The sequence below is a fragment of the Phacochoerus africanus genome, chromosome 2 (assembly GCF_016906955.1).
Source record: "Phacochoerus africanus isolate WHEZ1 chromosome 2, ROS_Pafr_v1, whole genome shotgun sequence".
NCBI classification, from domain to species: Eukaryota; Metazoa; Chordata; class Mammalia; order Artiodactyla; family Suidae; genus Phacochoerus; species Phacochoerus africanus.
Genome location: NC_062545.1, coordinates 116,386,960 through 116,406,953, shown reverse-complemented (window position 1 = coordinate 116,406,953; position 19,994 = coordinate 116,386,960). Strand labels below are relative to the sequence as shown.

At 47.8% G+C, this 19,994-nt stretch overlaps 1 protein-coding gene across 2 annotated transcripts in view; it reads left to right on the top strand.

Annotated features, from left to right (window-relative positions):
• The first annotated feature begins 1,516 nt into the window (after nt 1-1,516).
• The window catches only part of MYZAP (myocardial zonula adherens protein), a 98,413-nt gene continuing 79,935 nt past the window's right edge, over nt 1,517-19,994 (top strand). Inside the window, exons 1-2 of one of the 2 annotated variants that reach the window (XM_047766262.1) lie at nt 1,517-1,679; nt 13,467-13,553. In XM_047766262.1, the coding sequence (XP_047622218.1) occupies nt 1,605-1,679; nt 13,467-13,553 (162 nt within the window). In that variant the 5' untranslated portion in view covers nt 1,517-1,604. The remainder of the gene's footprint in view (nt 1,680-13,466; nt 13,554-19,994) is intronic. The other variant, XM_047766261.1, reaches the window with a different exon arrangement.

Below are 19,994 nucleotides of genomic sequence, written 5' to 3'. Positions count from 1 at the left end.
GGGAAAAGGCATATGGAACACTTAGAATACAAACATAGCTGGAGTGGTGGTGATGACAGAGATGGTAAAGCACAGGCTGTGTGACTTATGTAAAGTCACATTTATGCTGGCCTCAGTTTCCCCATCTGCAGAAGGAGAAAATCTCCTAGGATCATTTGGAATTCTGTTCAGCAGCATTTCTTGAGTATCTTCTGTGTGGGTGCCACACTGGGGATTCAGAGAAGGGTGAGGCCGGTCCTTTGCCCTCAAGATGCTCACTCTAGGGGAAAGGAACGGACACATGCATAGATGACTCTAACAGAACACATGGTCTCAAAGAGCCGCAAGATTCATGAGTGTAAGTGTTTAGAACAGGAGAGCTCTGGAGGGCTTGGTAGGGAGGCAGTGTTGGAGCTTTGAAGGATGATTATAGAGAAATTGTCTTCCACTTCTAAGAAACATATATCTTCAGGATAAAGGCCAAACCCTTCAGCTAGGCACACCAGGTTCTTCATGATCTGGCCCAGGGCCTTCTGTTGCTTGTCTACCATCTGCCTCTTGCACTGTGGTATTTTCAGTCTCTAAAATTGCATCAAACCTTTCACCGTCTTTGCAAGTGCCAATTCTTTTGGCCTGGAATTCCCTCCTCCCTTCGCTAGGGGGCAGCAGAGCAGATAAGCAAGGCATTAGGGTCATACTGTGAGGTTTGCAGCTTTGCCACTTTCCAGCCAGTGGGGCCCCTGCTGTCTTACATAATCTCTTGGTGAGTCAATGTCCTCATTTGCAGAATGGGGATACAGCATAATAATAGTGCCTACCTCAAACTGTAGTTGTGAGGATTAAATGAGGTGATACATGCAAAGAACTTGCTAGCTGGAGTCACACTAACCACTGAATAAATATGAGCAGTTTTGATGAACACTCTATGCCTGGCCTGCTTCCACTTGTATTTCAGGTCTTAGGTCAGTCATCACCTCCTCTGGGAGGACTTTTCCTACACAGGCTAACTCCCAAGGCTGCGTTGTGAGCTCCCATGTGTATCACTTCTACCAAAGCACTTCCACCTGCCAGCTCTCGGTATCCCCACCAGATTGCAAACTCCATAGGACAGGAGCCAGTCCATTGTGTTGGCTGCTGGGAGGGATACATGATAAGCACTCAATAAATACTGAGTGAATGACATGGGGTGAGTCCCCAGCGATCCCACAGCCTCTTGGGGCAGCTAGGGGTGGAGACGGGTGGCTGAGAATTGTGAGGATAAACGGGGGCCGGTGGACCTTGACACCACAGGCTGTAGAAAGAACTTGGGGTCCAGGAGGTTCAGGGCTCCTTCTGCTCCAAGATTGACGCCAGGAGGGCACAGAACCGTGGAGGGTAGTTGCCAGCCAACTTTGGCCAGGTCTGCGCCCTGGGAGGAAGAAAATGCAGCCTGACGGGTCCGGCAAGTGAACTGGCCCGCCCCGGCTCCTCCCCCGGCCCGGCCCCCTGCCCCGCCCCCGCCCCGCCCCCGCCTGGAGCTAAAGGCCTGCGTCGCTCCCACCCTCCCCTCCTGCAGCTGGGCGGGCCAGCGGGTTTATTCCACCCGGGAGAAGCGCACACCAAGCCGCCACCAGCGCTGCTGCGGGATGCTGCGCTCCACGTCCACAGTCACTCTGTTCTCAGGCGGCGGCTCCAGGACGCCAGGGGCGCCCAGCAGAAGGGTGAGTAGCTGGGATTGGGAGCCACCGCTGTCCCGCTTCCCCATCCAGGCCTCCAGTTTGTCGGGGTCTGGGGATGAAGACACAGGGGAACCCGGCCCTTGGCCATGATACCCTACCCGACTCAACTTTAGGTCCTGCCCCAACTCCAGAGGAGCCCCTTCTTTTCTCTGCCTGGAGTGGCCCCACTCGTTCGAAACGTTTAGGGGACTTTCTGGAATTCCCAGAGATTTCCTCTCCCTTCCTGTCTCCTCTGTCAAGTCAAGTGTATTGGTGGCACCAGTTTAAAAAGCAAGGGGAACATTTCTGCGTCGTTCCTATCTTGAGACTCAAAGGTAATGAATGTCTTTAATACCAACACTTTCCTCCTTCCCACAACGGAAAAAAAAAGAGCCACTTTCCCCCACTGATGTAGAGTAACACTGCTATGGACTGGGCTTAACCAAGATAGGCTTCATTTTACAAAGTAGAGATTAGCAGCTGGCCACCTAGGAGCCCAGATGTGGGACTTGGATTTATGCAAACAGCTTTCTTCTTTCTGATTTAAGTATTTGCAGCCGTAGGCAGAGTTTAGAAAGCAAGGGGAACGCATCTCCAAGGAGGTTGCCCTTTGGAAGTGCTTTAGCTGTTTCTTTGCTATCTTTGTTGCATCTTTTCTCACCTCTCCAGATGCTCTGTGAAAGAAATGCTAACTACATCCAGGTTGCATCTTTCCCGTTTCATATTTCTTCCAGGATCCATGCCTCCAGAGTACACCACCAGGGCCTTGATTCGTGCCCTTTTTGGTTCATCCATTCATTATGATATTTGGTACTTATCATTTGGGTGCCTCTTTTTTGGGGTTGAAACTTCTCTAATTCTAGTTCCCTGGGGTTTAGCTAAACAGGTGGTTGAGTCCAAGCCATGGCTCCCTTTGGTACTCCTGTCTGTTCTCTAGTCTTGTAGATGTGCTTGTTTGATTTTATGTATCTCAACCAGGTGACTAGCAGTCACCTTCAGAGCTGTCTTTCTTTAGCTCTAGGAGAAAGACACTGTGTTACTCTTGGGTGTGGGCCAAGTGATAGGTTCAGATGTTGGCACGTGTGTACCCCAGACACTCAGGCTTGACAGAAGTCTGGTTGTCCAGTCATTAGCTTCGTAAAGCTATATCGCCATTAGGTCCAGGTGGGTTTCCAAGCGCAGTCCCAGCCTTACATCAAGATGAGTATTTGCCTTTGTTCTATGGAAATCCTTCTCGGTGGGAACGTAATTGCAATTGAGAAAGAATGAAGTCACTCAAAAGCTACCCCTGAGCCTGGACAGGGTCATGTGTGGGACCAGATTGTGTAGACTGCATGAAATTCTCTAGATCCCTCTTCAGAGCAGGGCACTAGTACGGTGGCTGGAGTGATATGGGTGGATCCAGATGTGATGGGTATAGTAAATAAACTTTCTGAAGTTTTTTTTTTTTCCTCAAATACTTACTTTCAGGTATTTCTTTGGTTGAACGTGCTGTGGTGTCTGGCACCATAAACATACTATTGAGAAGGCTTTGCCTTTTGAATAAGACAACTGAAATACTTTGGACTGGAGGGCTCAGTGCCCTGAATTAGACTATGAAGGGTTGCTCTGAGCACACAGATATTTGTTCTGGAAAGAAGACATGTAAGGGTTTCAGGGGTCCCTTAATGATTTCCAACTCTGCTCATGATTTTCAAGTGGTGCAAGTACTGTGTTTATAAGTGTGTAGCACAGGGGGGAATTGTGGTCTTTGATTGATACATTAAAAAACATCTGTAGATCTTTGCGATGTGGGGTTAGGTATTGGGGTCCACTCTACCTGTGGGGGCAAACATTGTCACAGACTACCGTCATACAAAGTGATGGTTGTAACAGTGAGTGTCGACAATGTTATATGAAAGCTAAAAGGAAAGGTTCTCAAAGCATCGTAGGAAGACCTCCCCCTGCAGGAGACATTTGAGTTTAGTCTTGCAGGGTGAGTGGTAATTTGTAGGGCAATTGATGTCATTGGGATGCTGAGAAAAAGGAAAGATCATCCTTCTAAGGGAACTTGTGGCATATATTGTATGACAAAGGCATATGGGACCTCTTTAGGGCAGAACACTTAATTTTTTTAAAAAACAAGAACAGGATGTCTTGAAAGTAAGACTTCAAGGCCAAACAAGTGAAAAGTGAAAAAGTGTTCCTGGAGTTAAAAGTTTTTTTTTAATAAACTCTGTATTGTTTTGTCTTTCTTCTCTGATATTGGACAATTGATGGTCTTGAAAAAAAAAAAAAACACGTTAGCCATTAAAATAACATTTCTGTTTCATCCAAAGAGCTTACCAAATTAGGGACTGCAGAAGAACCAGGATGTGTTGGGCCAGACATTCAAGCCAACCAGAAATGGAGGTGACAGCTGACACTGAGCAGGGAGTTCTCTGAGTCAGCTGCCCAGGGTGGTGTGTCCAGACTAGACTGTCACTAGTTATTCGTTCAATAGCTGCCACCTACAATTTGCACTTCCTCCTTATCTGAATTCTCTCAAGGAAAAAAAAAAACAGGTGGGAGAGTAATTTCTGTCAGCTGATAAACAAAGCTCTGAGAGGCCTTTATGGATGCCAACCAGCAGGGGTTGTAAAATTAAAAAAAAAAAAATCTGCCTTCCAACCAGTTGTGCACTAAAAATAGTTTTATCTATGGCAACAGCAGGAAGATAAATTGGCTGGAGAATAACCATAGACAGATTGATGACCTTGGAGAATGGGAGAAAACATTTTTAAAAATATTGACATTGCTTCATGATTTTGAAAGGAATTTCGTCAACGCCATTAATTGCACCAAATGAGACTTTGCAATGGAAGGTCAGTGGTATGGCCAGGTTGTATGCTTTGGGGTGGGGAGAGGGCACCTGTTGCTTTGCGAAGCCAAATAATTCTTCTTAAGCTGTTCAGTGAGGGTGGTGTAAGGTGATAAATTTGCCAAGGGTTTCCCCCAGCACAGTGTTCTTGCCCATATTTCTTTGTATTTGGCAAATGTTTCCTGTGTTAAAAACTGGAATGGGCCTGCCAGTCATTACTTCTACTCTCCTGGGTCCCGTTTCTGTCTGATTGGCTTTAAATAAAGAATTCTCCTTAGCCGGCTAGTGAATGGGTCACACAGGTGTTTACTTCACTTCCTTTTCCTTTCGCAGAAACATCTGTGTGCGTAACTTCTGTGTCGCCCTATGGGGCTCTGAGGAAGGGACACAGGGCATTGTGGGACCTCTGTGTCTGGTGGAAGGAAGCTGGCTGCAGCTTCCCCCAGGGAGGGGGTGGGCAGGGGGCCCAGTGTACCCAGAAAACAGACTGGCTCCCCCCTCCCCCAGCCCTCCTGAGCCAGCCCCTGAAAGGCCCATTTGAGGGATTTTGGAATCCTGGCGTCCCCAGGGTTTAGCCAGAAAGCCTTTGCCAACAAAAAGTGAGAGTTGGAGTCCTTGCTGTGGCGCAGCAGGATTGGCGACATCTTGGGAGTGCTGGGATGCAGGTTCAATCCCCGGCCCAGCACAGTGGGTTAAGGATCTCGTGTTGCCGCAGCTGTGGCTTAGGTCACAACTACAGCTCAGAACTGATTCCTGGCCCAGGAACTCCATACACCATGGGGTGGCCAAAAAAGAAAAAAGGATCCAGCATTGCCACAGCTCTGGTGTTAAAGTTGCTGCTTCAGCTCAGGTTCAGTCCCTGGCCTGGAACTTTTATATGCCGTGGATTTGGCCATTACAAAAAAAAAAAAAAAAGTGAGAGTCGTAGGCTCAGGAAAGATGTCCCAACCTCTCTGTTCAGTGATCTTTCTGTATGGGAGGTAGGATGAAGGGACCTGAGTTCTGGGGGTCCTAAAGGAAACCCAAAACTTGGAGGCTGGTATTCCCACTGAACTTCTGCTCACTGAGGACACCTTTTCAAGTCAGCCTCAAAAATTGTAGAATTGAGGGCAGGGAGCTGTGGATCCAGGGCCAACCAGCTAGAGACCATGGTGAAATGTTTCACTTTTCTTTCACACAGCCATCTCTCAGCCTAAAACTGGTTGGTCCCGCATTCCCCAGCACACGAAAGAGTAACACAGAGGTAATCACCTCTTTCCTTCCTTAGATGAGTGACATTTCCGGAAGTGTCAGTCACACTGGTGCCTCTTTTTTGTCCTTTAAGGCCAGAGTGAATGCAAATCCAGTCACGCAACTCCTCTGCTTCAAGGGCCCCTTCAGTACTGCTGAGAACAAGTATAAACCTTTTGTTTAGCACCCAGGCCCTTCTGATCTGGCCTTGACCTCCCAGTCCCCCTCCTCATGCATGCTCTTTCCATGTATTCCCGGGTACTTGCTGTTTTCCACACTTTTGATGCCTTTCCTCACCTCTGCCATTTTTCATGCTTCTCCTCTGATGAGTCAGCTCCTCCCAGAGAGCCTGCCCCAAGCCCCCCTTTTATGTGTCCCCTAGAAGCCTGTGCACCCCATCACTGCTTGTACTTGTGATTAACTAACTACTAAGGCGAGAGTTTGGGTACCCTCCCTCCCCAGGCCTGGTGTCATAGGTGCTTAAAAAGAAGAGTGTCACCAGAGTCCTAAAGGAGCCACACGTAGACTTGAGCTGGCAAACAGGAAAACAGGAAGAGAAGCTGGGGCTGAAGCCGGCTCATGCCCTCTGGCCCACCTGGGCAGGAAGCAGGTGCCCCGCGGGTGGGAGCGCTGGCCCAGGTGAGGCGGCTGACAGCTCTGGGAAGGCTTCCAAGTATTCCAGTTGCTTCATCCTGTTGCACTGTCGGAGTGTCACTGCTTCAGTGAAGTCAGGGGTTCTCAACTCTGATGACACAGGAAAACCAAGACGCTTAAAATGCCTCCGCCCAGGCCCCACCCCAGATCACGTAAATGAGAACCTGTTGATGTGATGATTGTTTAGGAAGCTCCCCCTGGGTGATTTAAATGTGTGGCCAAGGATCAAAACTACCCCTTTCCAGGGTTGCTCTCCTAGACAGCTTTCTTAGAGATGAAGACAGCTCTGGGGCTGTATTCTGGAAGGTCCCTTTAGCCTTGTGGAAGGGGGGCGGTGGCCTGGGGGTGGGGCGGGGAAGGCCTAACAGCCAGGCCACACTGGTGTCTTTGTGTACATTCATTACCTGGGTTTTCCCTCTGGGTCCTGGCATTCAGGGCACATTGCGAGCCTGGTCCAGAAGAGCCAGCTAGAGCAGAAAGGAGAAGTCGCCATCCTCCTCTTTGTGAATTTTATCTGGAGTCAGCCCTGACACAGCAAAGGGGGTTCCAGGACACTTGACACCACCTGGAAGAAGTCTCCAAGGGTATAGATCAGGGGTTGGCAAGCTGCAGACCCTAAGATCAGATCTGGCCCTCAGCCTACTTTGTACCCTCTGAGCTAAGAATGGTTTTTATAGGGCCCACAAAACCTCAGTGTGTACTGTCTGGCCCTTTATAGAAAACATTTGCCCCACCCTGATGTAGATAAGCAGGCCCGTATGTTCAGGGCCATGGCCGAGCTAAGAGGCCTACTCCAGACAGGCAGGCCCTGTTCCACCTGTGTGCCCCAGAGATTTTATGCTTGTGCTGAGCAGAGGGACCATGGTGTCCAACCTCCCAGCCACAGCCATAGCAGCCACACCTTCTGTTGTTAGGTGGAGCTGCCAGGGACCCACAGTCATGAAGTGGACCAGGCCTGAGGGAGATGTAAATGTGCTTGGCTCATTTCCTTAGGGAAATCCATGCTTGTAAGCCGAGGAGCAAACCTGGCACCTCCCTGTGTTGTCTTCTCCATCCCTTTCTTTTGGAGATGGACAGTTTTCCCTTGGGTGAGTCCAGGTACCAGAACTGAGGACGTGATGGGACATGGATGTCAGAGTCCCCCCTAGATGGAGACCAGCCCTCTGCCAGCACAAAGGGGGTCAGAAGCAAGTCCCCAGAGGCCCGGCTTAGCTCCCAGGTGCCCTGATTGCAGACAGGGCTTGGTTGTCTATCTTGTGGAGGAGGCTTAAATGCTAGCTGCCCCTCCCTTGCTGTCCCTCATGCAGGGCTTGGTTTGAAGAAAGCAGAAGGCTCCCTGGGGAGTTTGAGGTGCATTCTCCTTACTGTGTTTTAGTTCAGCCTAAAAAGAAACCCATATGGACCTTAACCGAGCAAGGGCCTATTGTGTGTTCTTGCTATGCTGAGCTCTATAAGGGCTACATAAGCAATTAAGGTGCGAAGCTTGCTTGGAAGCCTTATTTTTCTCCATTGAGTCCATGAGGTAGTGTGTGGAACATAATAGGAGGTACTCACTAATTGCTATTGAATCACTGAACTCAGATTTGAGTGTTAGTCCCTTCCTCCAGAAATTTATGTTTGTATGTATGTATATATGTCTTTTTAGGGCTGCATCTGCAGCATATGAACATTCCCAGGCTAGGATGTGAATTGGAGCTGCAGCTGCCGGCTTACGCCACAGTAACAGCCAAAGCCACAGCAATGCAGGATCAGAGAGAGCTGAGCCTGTGACCTACACCAAAGCTCATGGCAATGCTGGGTCCCCGACCCACTGAGAAAGGGATCGAACCCTTATCCTCGTGGATACTAGTTGGGTGACGGGAACTCCTCCTTCAGAAATGTAAGTGGCTCTCCATCTTCTGTTAGAGACCTTGCTTCTTCATCAGGCACTTGTAGACTGTTAGAATTTGGCCTTTGCCTCTTTGCCCATTTCCTCTCCCAGGGATTACTCAGGCTGCAGGCCCATTTACCATTTTAAGAACATGCCAATATCTATATCTCTGGCCAGCCTGGGACGAATGCCTTGCCTGGAAATTGTCTTTTGTTATTTTGAGGGTGGATTCTCCCAGCTCACTGACCCAAGAGAGTCCTTTCCGTCCTTCTATACCCAGCTCAAATAGCATCTCTTGGCACCTTCCCATGTACACCCACCTCGAGTTACAATGATTGTTCTCCTTTCCTATATTCCCAGGGTAAAAAAGACAGCTTACAGAATGCCTAACATGTGCCAGAAATTGTTCCAAGCATTTTATACATATGAGTGTATTTAATCCTTGCCACAAGCCCAAGAGAATGATTCTACAGTATTATTAGCTCTATTTTACAACTAAGTTAATGGAAGCAAAAAAGATGAAGTAGCTTTCCAGAGGTTTCATCACTAGTTGGTGTCAGAACCAAAGTTGGAACCCAGGAAGTACAGTTCCATTATGCCTTAACCACAAGCTACCCTGCCTCCAGGTATTGTTTTGGTTCCAGCAAGTGCTCTTGATTACCTTATGTGGATATGTTTCTGGCTTATGAGCCCTTGGGGGTGTGGGCTGTTTCTTTTCCTTATTGGTACCCTCATAGCCCTTAAAAGTATTTTATAAGTAGTGGGTGCTTGGTAACTGAGTGATGAAATAGTTTAAGTCCATCTTGCTGCATTTGATCCACTGGGAGGGACCCTCACTTGTATGGGTAGGGCAGCTGGTTGAGCACTAATGTTCAGGGTGAGATTCAGCTCTTCTTAACTCTCAGAACACGAGGCTGAGCCAGCTGCTGATGGAACCCTTGGGAATAAAGTACCTTACCTGCCTCTCAGGTCCTGTGCAGCCCAGGCTGCTCTGGGTATTGTGTATCTGACTATCAGGAAACCATGATGAAGGTCAACATCATGCAATGTTCCGAGAGATAAAGTGACACTGTCTTCATCTTATTCAGTGGGAGATTTTCCCATGGGAAAAATCTTGAAAGGGAATGACTAAAGGGAGGTACACTTTACTAGAACAACCTAGTTGGTGCATTCAGGGGTTATTTAGTGCTTCTGTTAAGAAATTCAGAGTGCTTTTAGATCTTTGGGATATTCTCTTTGCTGTTCCTGAAGCTGTTGTATAGGTCTAGGAAGGGCTTATCTCTCTTTCTCTTTCTCTTTCTGATACTGCCTCTCTCAATCTTTATTATTACTATGATTTTTCATTAAAAAATATACGCATACTTAGAACAGGTGCAAACATGGCAGAAATCCCGCTTTCCAGAGATCACCGCCACTACTGTGACCACCAGCAGCTGGTTGTGTTTCCATAAAGACATTTTTCCCCCCACAAATCTATACAAATGATAATGCATTTAAAAAACAGAAATGGGATTATCTTTTCCCCCAGCACCTTTTTTTTTTTTCCCCACGTGACAGGACGTTTGGCCATCTTATTAGGAAGTGTCTCTTCCTGTTTCAAGCTGTGTTTAAATTGCACCTGTACAGTCGATCCCTCAGTGGGCCAGCACTGATTACAGAGTGCAAGCCTTAATGTTTCCGTAAAAGCACTTCTATTTTTTTTTGTTTTTGCTTGTTTGTGTGTGTGCGTGTGTGTGTGTGTGTGTTTAGGGCCACACCCACGGCATATGGAGGTTCCCAGGCTTGGAGTTGAATTGGAGCTGTAGCCACTGGCCTGTGCCACAGCAACACGGGATCTGAGCTATGTCTTCGACCTACACCACAGCTCACAGCAACGCTGGATCCTTAAACCACTGAGTGAGGCCAGGGATTGAACATGCGTCCTCATAGATACCAGTCAGATTCTTTTCTACTGAGCCACACTGGGAAGTCCCACTTCAAATGACAAAAGCAAACACTGCACAGGGCCTGGGAGCTGCACCTGCCTGAGAGCTTTGAAATCAGATGTTTATTTTACACTTCATTTTATTTTAATTCATTTTTATCCACCACCAGGTAAAATTGGTGATAACTTAGAGAAATGCACCCTCTTTATCCTGTGGTTTGTATGCCATAGGTACACATGGCTTAGGGAGACCTGCAGGAAGTATGTTGAGGAATATCAAGGTTCTAAGTGGACAAATAAAGAAATGTCTCAGTCAGGGGGAGGGGACTTCTCATTTTTGAGTGATTGGGCCCCTGAGGTCCCTTCTAGCCTAGTCTTTTCTTCAGTTTTTTAGTTTATTTTGAAAATTATTGCCAATAGGAGTTACCCCTCTAGAGAAGTCAGCCTAAAAAAGCTGTGGCTTGCAGTACTAATACCCACTAGATCTGTTGAGCAAATTATTGTTATCATAGAAAGCAGAGCCTGGAAGCCAAGTAAGCTTATATCATTTTGGAGCTTGTAGGATGATGATAATAACTAGATATAATGAGAATATTTAACACTGATAGAAGCTTACTGTATGCCAGGCATCTTCCTTTACCTGCATTTTACCCTTGAGATTCAGAGCAGTCAAATGGCTTGCTTATACTCAACATAGCCTAGTAGGTGTTGGAACCTGTGTATGTGCATGTGTGCACCTGTGTAGGTGTGTGTGTGATGGGATGTGATGCAGGAGAAAAGCACTTCCTTTTCTCTGCAAGATTATGCTGTGGATCAGAGCCTGCCTATCAGAAAAGATTATTGAGTATCACAGACTTGGATTACCTGCCTGGCATGAGTTACACTTTGGTATTTGTGCAGGTGTCAGCTGGTTTCAACCAGTCCAAGTTGCCAGAATTCCAAGGGTTCCCTTTTTCTGGAGGTATTTGGGTTCACATTAGAGCTGTTGCTTGTCCACTAAGAGAGCTACCTGCTGGAATGGCTTGGTTTCTCCCAACGTGACTGGCCATGAGTTTTGAAGGTTTGGTGAAAAATTGGCCACGTAAGAGGGAATGATAGCCTGGGGGTCAGGCTATATCTCACCCTGGGGTCCCTGGGGTTAGAGCTTGCCCAGAGGAGCATGAGGATGGAGAAGGATCTTGAAACCAAATCATGTGTCTGAAAGAGCTGGGGTTGTTTAGTGCAGAGGAAGGGAGGTTCAGGCCTGTTAAGAGTAAAGGGAGCTCCGCTGCAGTCCCCAAGGGTACCCTGCATCCATCAGGTAGGAGTTCTGAGGAATAACTTTTAAGTTCATTATCAGGAAATTAGAGGTGTCAGGTAGCAGCATGGGGTGTCTCAGAGGGAGGCAGTGGTGTGCAGGGAAGAGCTAACACGTGTCCCAAATGGGCTCTCACCTGGACATAGACAGTGTTACCCTCAGCCTGGGCATCCACCTGCCAGGTACATTGTTGGGTGAGGGTTGGCAGGTTGCACCTCAAAGGTCTGTTACAATCATATCATATCCAACCCTGGGCTTCTTGGATGCAGGGTACTTTTGCTCAGGGGCTGCCCTGTGGAGTGGTGCAGATCCGTGACCCTACAAACCAGGTTGAGGGTATGTATTAGTTGGCTAGGGTTGCTGTCCAAAAGTACCACAAACCAGGTGACTTACACAACAGAAAGGTATTACCTCACAGTTCTGGAGGCTGGAAGTCCACAATCAAGGCGTCAGCAGGATGGGTTCCTTCTGAGGGCTGGGTGGGAAGGATCTGCTCCAGGCCCTTCTCCTTGGCATACTCAGGTGGTCTTCTCCTGGTGTGCAAGTCTGTCTCCCGGTTTCCCCTTTACGTAAGTTCACCAGTCCTTTTGGATTAGGACCTGCCCTAACAACGTCATGTTAACTTCTGTAACCTCTGTAAAGACCCTGTTTTCAAATCAAGTCACATTCTGAGATACTAGGACTTCAACATGTAAATTTTAGGGGGACACAATTCAGCCCGTAATAAGGACAATCAGCTCTCTCATCCATGCATGTGGCTGTGGACTGGGTGCGCTGTGTGCTGCTTTGGCTCTCTGGCTTTGTTTTGTGTTTTAATGTCAGGATCACTTCTTTCTGGAAAATGTCATGGTAGGACCAGGCTGTGACAATAGGGTGAAATAAACATCATGGGACATTAAGTACCTCATCATTGTTGTGCAGCCACCACCACTATCCATCTCCAGAACTGTTTCATCTTTTCAAACAGAAACTCTTTACCCATTAAAGAATAATAGTCCCTGGCAACCACCATTCTGCTCTCTATGAATCTGACTGCTCTAGGCCCTCATGAAAGTGGAACCCTTTAGGATTTGTCTTTTTGTGACTGCCTTATTTCACTTAGCATAATGTCCTCAAGGGTCATCCATGTTGCAGAGTGTGTCAGAATTTTCTTCCTTTCTACAGGTGTATAATATTCTCTTCTGTGTATATACCACATTTTATTGATCCATTCATCTATTGATGGACATTTGGGATGTGTCCACCTTTTGGCTATTGTGAATAATGTTACTGTGAACCTAGGTATATAGACTTTAAAAAATTGTGATTAAACATGTACATGTCTATTATAGGAAAATCCAATATATAGTTAAGTAGAAAGCACGCTTGCACCTCATAATCACTGAGCGTAATAGGGCCTCTACCCCTCAACTGTATTTTGGCCTATGAATGTGAAATAAGATCATTCAGTGCTATAATGGAACATGAACCATTTAAAAAAGGTTTTTTGTCTTTTTAGGGCCATATGCGCGGTATATGGAAGTTCCCTGGTTAGGGGTTGAATCAGAGATGTAGCTGCCAGCCTACACCATAGCCATAGCAACACCAGATCCTAGCTGCATCTGTGACATACACCTCAGCTCACGGCAATGCCAGATCCTTAATCCACTGAGAGAGGCCAGGGATCGAACCCGCATCTTCATGGATACTAATAGGGTTCCTTACTGAAGCACCACCAGTGGAACTCATAAAAATGTTTGAATTCTGAAACTGTTTAGTAGTTTCCTAAACAAGGAAAACATAAAACATAAGCAGCGAGGTGGTGGTGCCTGTGATGGGCCAGGCAAAGGCTGGTCTTGACCCAGAGTCCCCTGTGGGGTGGGTACCCTCATTCCCGCTGTTAAGTGGGGGAAGTGGCTCTGAGAAGCATCAGGTGCTCCGGTTCCTCCTGCCCCAAACACAGGTTCCTAACCAGCCTCTCCTCTGGTCCCTTCCAGGCAAATGTCTGCAGACTGCGGTTGACTGTCCCCCCGGAGAGTCCGGTGTCTGAGCCTAGTGAAAAGAAGCTGGAAAGAAAAGAGCAAGTAAGCCATCTCTGAGGCAAAGCCTGACCCATCCTCGTCTTCATCCTCTTATTTTAACCCTTTCCCCTGGCGTCCTCTCTCCAGGCTGTTCTCGGAGCCTGCAGGTCAACAGCTGTGTGATGAGGGGCCTCCAGACCTGGCCTCCATCTGCCATCTTCCCAAAGTCAGGCCACTCTGCCCAGCTGGCTCCGCTGCCTCCTGCCCCGGCTCCACTGTGTGGTGAATACTGGCTCTGTGCTGACTCGAAGCTGTAGGGGGACTGGCTTTAGTGACAGGTGCTGTGGCAGGGAACATGTTTTTCCTGAAAGAGCACCATCCAGCTGAGTCAAAGGGCCATTGTGAGGCCCAGCTCAGGGGGTGGAGGGGCTGCTGGGAGAGGAAGAGCCACGTCAGGGGTACCCGCTGCAGGGCGGAGGAGGGCATTTTTGTGCCAGCTGCATGCTATGTGCTGGGCCATGCAGATAAGTCTGCCCTTGGCCTTGCTTTAGAGGTACTCACAGGTTTTCAGGTGCGACAGATGTATAAATAAACAAAAATGACGTGATCATTCAAATGTTAGGATCCAGAAGTGTAAGAAGGACTCTGGGGACATGGACAGCAGACGCTATCAAAGGACCCAGAACCCAGTTTGGAAGGGCTCTCACTGGTAAAAAGGGAACAGTTTCAGCATCATAAAGAATTAATCACAAGGATGAATTATGACACATTGAATAATTAAAAAAAACCCTAATGAGTTTATAGTAATAGAGAAACTGAGAGCTTATAAAAAGGGAAAACTCTTCTTTATATAACATCAGCTAATCAATTTAAAAAATCTCTGTTTAGTTCCCATTGTAGCTCAGCAGTAACAAGCCTGACTAGTAACCTTGAGGATGTGGGTTTCAGCCTAGCATCCCTCTGTGGGTTAGGGATCTGGTGTTGCCATGAGCTGCACTGTAGGTTGCAGATGTGGCTCAGATCCTGTGTCACTGTGGCTGTGATGTAGGCTGGCAGCTGCAGTTCTAGTTCAACCCCTAGCCTGGGAACTTCCATATGCCGCAGATGCGGCCCTAAAAGAAAAAACAACAACAACAACAACTCTGTTTTGTAACCTCCAGATCAGCTCATCAATAAATGCAAAAACTAGAGTCTCCTGGTGGCACTGTGGGTTAAGGACCTGCCATGGTCACTGCTGTGATAAGGGTTCAGCCTCTGGCCTGGGTACCTCACTGTGTCGTGGGAGTGCAAAAAATACACTGAATACAAAAACTAGTTGGTGAAAGATTACTGTGGACCAGTATGTTCATGTGGTCTCAGAGCGGTCATTCACTGATCACCACTGAATCTAAAGGTACAGCCACCACATGGTGGGTGGTAGTTCTACCAAGTGATCCAATTCATCACTAGTGGGGTAGCCTGATAGTATGTGACTTTTGATCTGAGTTAAAAAGTCAACAGTATGACCTGTACTATTCATGCCAAACTTGTTTAACTGAATCTAGTCATAAAGAAACAGAAATATCCAAAAGGTGGGACTATCTACAAAAATTAGCCGGAATCCCTTGATAAATTCAATGTGACTAAAAATGTTAGAATCTGTTGGAGATAAGAGACTAGAGGAATTTTCTGTCAAATATAATGAATGAAGCTTGATTAAATCCTGGATCCAAAAATGTCTATAAAAGATATATTGGAATAATTATAGTTTTGACTATGAACCCATGTATTAGATAGTATTGAATAATGACACTTTCTTAGTTGTGATAATGGTACCATTGGTTATGTAGTTTAACTCTTCTCTCAGCTTCGATGTAGCCTTGAATATTCTCCAAAACAAAGTTTGAGGGTTAAAGCTCCTAACCAAGAAGAGAGTGAGAGTGGTGGTCCGGTTTCGGCTTCTGGACGCCTGCAGATGACTAGGATTGAGTGGGACTTGTGTTGCTGGGGGAAGGGGTCCGCTTCTGCCCTCACTGATCCCCTTCCTGTCCATCCTTTCAGAACCGTTGGATGGGTCAGGGAAGTGGGCCTGGGCTCTGTCCAGAGGCCCACGGGCAGCTTAGCACATGGGGGATCAAGAGGAGCACATTTTGGAACAGAAGCTGGGGCGAGTGTCAGGGCAAGGGCCCCATATGTGGGGGAAGCAGGGGGACGTCGGTCTGCTGGAGTTAGAACTGCACGCCTGGGAAGATGTTTGTGAGGGGTTTCTGGGTGTGGACCTGGGGGCAGTGGGTGCTGGGAGGCACAGAGGACACGTCACTGCTCAAGAAGAATCAGGTCTAGGAGTTGATTCTGGTGGCACAGCGGGTTAAGGATCTGGTGTTGTCACTGCTGTGACTCGAGTCACTGCTATGGTGTGGCTTCAGTTCCTGCCTGGGAACTTTACATGCCATAGCTGCAGCCAAAAAACAAAACAAAACGAAACAAAACAAAAAACAATCAAGCATTCCAGAAGAAAGAGGCAGTGTGTCTTGATAACCACGTTACATACTCATTTGCCTAGTGATCTTGAACAGTGCTTTTCAAACTTTCAAAAGCAATTAGACCCTTGTTCTTGTAGTTCAAAATATCATCCTGAGCCCTCACCTGTAATGCAGGTGAAAGTGGTGCTGGTGGGGACCAAAGTCCTCTGCATCTCTGCCTCTCTGCACCCTCCTGCCTGAGAACTCCAGGAGCTCAGGGCAGAAACACAGGGCGGACCAGATGTGTGGCCTGAGTGCCTGACTCTGATGCATCAGTGACTCACTGCAGAAGAACTAGGGTAGAGGGGAGGAGGGCAGGGCTGGCTGTTTCCCCGGAACCAAAGTCCTTGAACTGAAGTCCTTTGGGTGGTGGCAGCCCTTGAAGGTCCTGGTTGTAACTATGAGGCTGTTCTGGGTGATTCCGTCACCAAATCCTGGCCGCGTGCCTGATCTTGGGTCACTGGGAGCCAGAGGCAGGCACCAGCGAGGAGGCCCTGGGGATTGCCAGCTCCCCTGATGTGCTTTCAGTGTGGCTGCCCCTCCCTGTGATATCCCACACAGCCCAAGAAACTGCCAGATGCCAAGAACACCAGTGAGGTGCCTTTGGTTCCTTCAGAGGGCCTGCAGTGTGCAGGGTTGGGGGATTAGAGCTCACTCAGATGTAGGAGTTTTAAGTGGCCCTGTGGGCTGCTGATAAAGTGAAGCTTCTCAGAGGGTTTCCAGGACCATGTTGGAATGGCAGCCGGCCAAGGGAAGGGCTGGCCTTCTTCTTTTTCACAGTCGTGGAAGATGCTTTGTGTCTTTCAAGGACCTGAGGATGCCATGGGGCAGCTGGCCATCCATAGACACCACTGCCAGCTCAGCCCTTGTTCTGTCTGCTGGCCCCAGATCATCAGAAAGTGGAATTACTCACAGGGGAGGGATGGAAGGGTACAGCAGGTGGTCTGGGTTGCCAGCTTCGTGACAGTGAGTTTGGGGGACATTTACAACAGGGGCAGTGTCTATCTCTGGAGTTGTGGGACCTGGGGGTGGATGTGGGAGGCTTCTGGCCCCTCAGCTACTCCTTTCTTCTTTTTTCAAGGGGCCCATGAAAGCCTGGTTGCAAAGAGTAAATGAGCTAATAAATGCCAGGGCCCCACCACAGCATCTGGCCTGTAATATGGATTAGAGAGGCGATGACTAAAGTGACTAAAGGCCACATCACTTCCCCCTGACTGTCAAATGCAGTGGTCCTGCTTCTTTGCTTTTCTCCCCTTGTCTCTCCTGGAGTCACTCTCATTCCTGAAACTGCTCACCCCGCATCTCTTCCTCCCTCTCAGGCTGTTCCTGCCGTGTCTTTTCCGGTGTCACCATGTCCTCCTCTGAGTAACCCTCTGCCAGTGCACCCAGGCGTAGCCTCCTCTCTCTGAGCAGGCCTCACCTTAGAGAACTCCTCCGTGCACAGCTTGGCCTGTCAGGGCAGGATGCTCACTCCACACATCAGCTGTGCTCTCCTGAGCCCTGGCCATGCTGGTGGCTGTGCTGGTGTTGTTGGGTGTTCTCAACCTGGTATTACTTTTTTTTGTTGTTGTTGTTGTCTTTTTAGGGCCGCACCCTTGGCATATGGAGGTTCCCAGGTTAGGGGTCTAATCAGAGCTTTAGCCACCGGCCTACGCCACAGCCACAGCAACGCCAGATCTGAGCTGCATCTGCAATCTACACCACAGCTCACAGCAACGCTGGATCCTTCACCCACTGAGTGATGCCAGGGATCGAACCTGCATCCTCATGGATCCTACTCAGATTTGTTTCCACTGAGCCGCATCAGGAACTCCCCTGGTGTTACTTTCATGTACGGAATACAGATCTTTCATTGCTGTAGTGCCATTATTTTAGTATTTACGAGTTTGAAATCTGGATCATTTATGTGCACAGATATAACCAGAAAGTTCTAGGCTTGAGGGGAACACAAGCACACTCATTTAGAAAATGTTCTGACCCTATCGGAGAAAAGCATCACACACAGCTCACATGCCCTTTTGCTGATAACCAGTGAGAACGACTATCTTTTCCAATGTTTGCTCCTCACGTGTTTTTCCCCCAGAGTCATGTGCTTCCAGGAACCCTGATTGGGGTCCTCTTGGAAATGAGGCAGGGTGTGAAGGGGAATGTGAGCAGGGCCTGCGAGGATTTGAGGGGCAGGAGTCGGGAGGCAGGGCCCTTTCCTCCTTCCCTCTTAGAGCCCAGCTCTGCCCTGTCTAGGATGATCTGTTTCTACTGGAACCCTCTTCCTTGAACAACCTACCTGAGACATTCAGTCCTGGGCCTTGGCCCTCTGAGGTGAGATAGCGAACGACAGCAAAGGGTAGATGATGAGATGATTTTTCTCCTTTCAAAGAAAATAGCTGTATCCGGTTATAAGAAAATAAACACCAACATATTGGTAGTTCGAATTGGTTCCACTGTGGCACCACTGGCTGGGCTGCAGGACACAGACCCTGTCGGCTAGTTCCTCTTGGGTGACCTGACCCCTCAGCCCATCCAAAGCCAACTCAGTAATACCTCCTTTTTGTTTCGGGTTGGTCTGCCCTCATCAGACAGGTTTACTTATTATCTTCCAACCCCCTGACATCAACTTCCTCCTCCAAAGCTTTGCTCAGTGTCTAGCCTGTGCCAGTCTCTCCCTGGCCACTTCGCGGTTTATCCACATCTTCCTGTCCTTTATGGCCCTACTAAAGGCCCATGTCCTCGAGACCTTCTTGGACAGGGCAGTAGATCATCCTTCTTGAACCATAGGATACCCAGGCCTCCTCTCCCTTGGCCCCTAGCCATCTGCTGCGAAGAACTCCACGTGTGACTGCATACACATTCCTGCAAAATCTGTGTACAGCCTGTACCTATATACACACACCTGAGAAGGAGGGGTCTGGTGTCTTGCAGAGCCTCACTCTCTGCCTTGCACACAGCACTTGGTGAGTGTCCGTGGATTATGATGCTGCAGGTTTGTTTTCATTACCTTGGGCTGCCATAAAAATGGACCACCAGCTGGCTGGGCAACAGAAGTTGATTGTGTCACAGTTTTGGAGGCTGGAGATCTGAGGTCCAGGTATCAGCAGGGCTCAACCCTCTCCAGGCGGGACTCCTTCCTGGCCTCTGTGGGCTTCCGGCAGCTCTGCCATCCTTGGCTGTGGCTGCATCACTTTGCCTTCACATGGTGTTCACCCTGTGTGTGTGTGTGCGGATCCAAATTTCCCTCTTTTTATAAGGACACTAGTCATATCAGATTTGGTCTTGCACTCATGACCTCTTAACTTGACCCTGTCTCCAAATAAGGCCAAATTCTGAGATATTTTTAATTAGGACGCCAACATTCTGTTGATTTGCTGGACACATTCAACCCATGATATCTTTCTTTGGGGAATAGTATCACCTTAAATTGTACTAATAACTCAGATGAGTTAGTTATGGACTTTTCTCTGGGCACTTAAAAATCATTAATTATATGGGAGAGAAAATGCTCTTTGGTTTGTGGACACAAATTTCATGTTGCAGAATTGATATGTTTATTTAATTGTTGAACTTTAAAATTGGTGGCAGATAATGTTAAAATTAACCCCCTCTCATTTTCAAAGGGCTTTTTGAATTTCTGTCTTCATATTCCTGTCCATTTACACTTTTATCATGGGGGATCAGGGTCTCATTATATAGCTGAATTTTAGAGACTATGATCTGGGCTCTGCTGATTGTGGGTCTGTGTGATGGGGAAGTTTTCCCAAACTGACGAAGCAGTTTGGAGTCGGTAATATTTTAAATAGCTATTAATATCTCACTGTCAGAGAGGCCCTTTAGTGACTCGTGTTTTTGAAGAAGTTGTTTCTCTCTAGACCTGGGAGAAACCTGAGTGAAGGAGAGTGTGGATATGTAGGAAAAGTCAAGAGCTTTCCTAGCCCAGTGAAATGGTTAAAAGGAGGAAGCCCTTGCCCTTCAGTTTTATAGTCCTCTTTCCCTTAAAAGTCCCAGATGA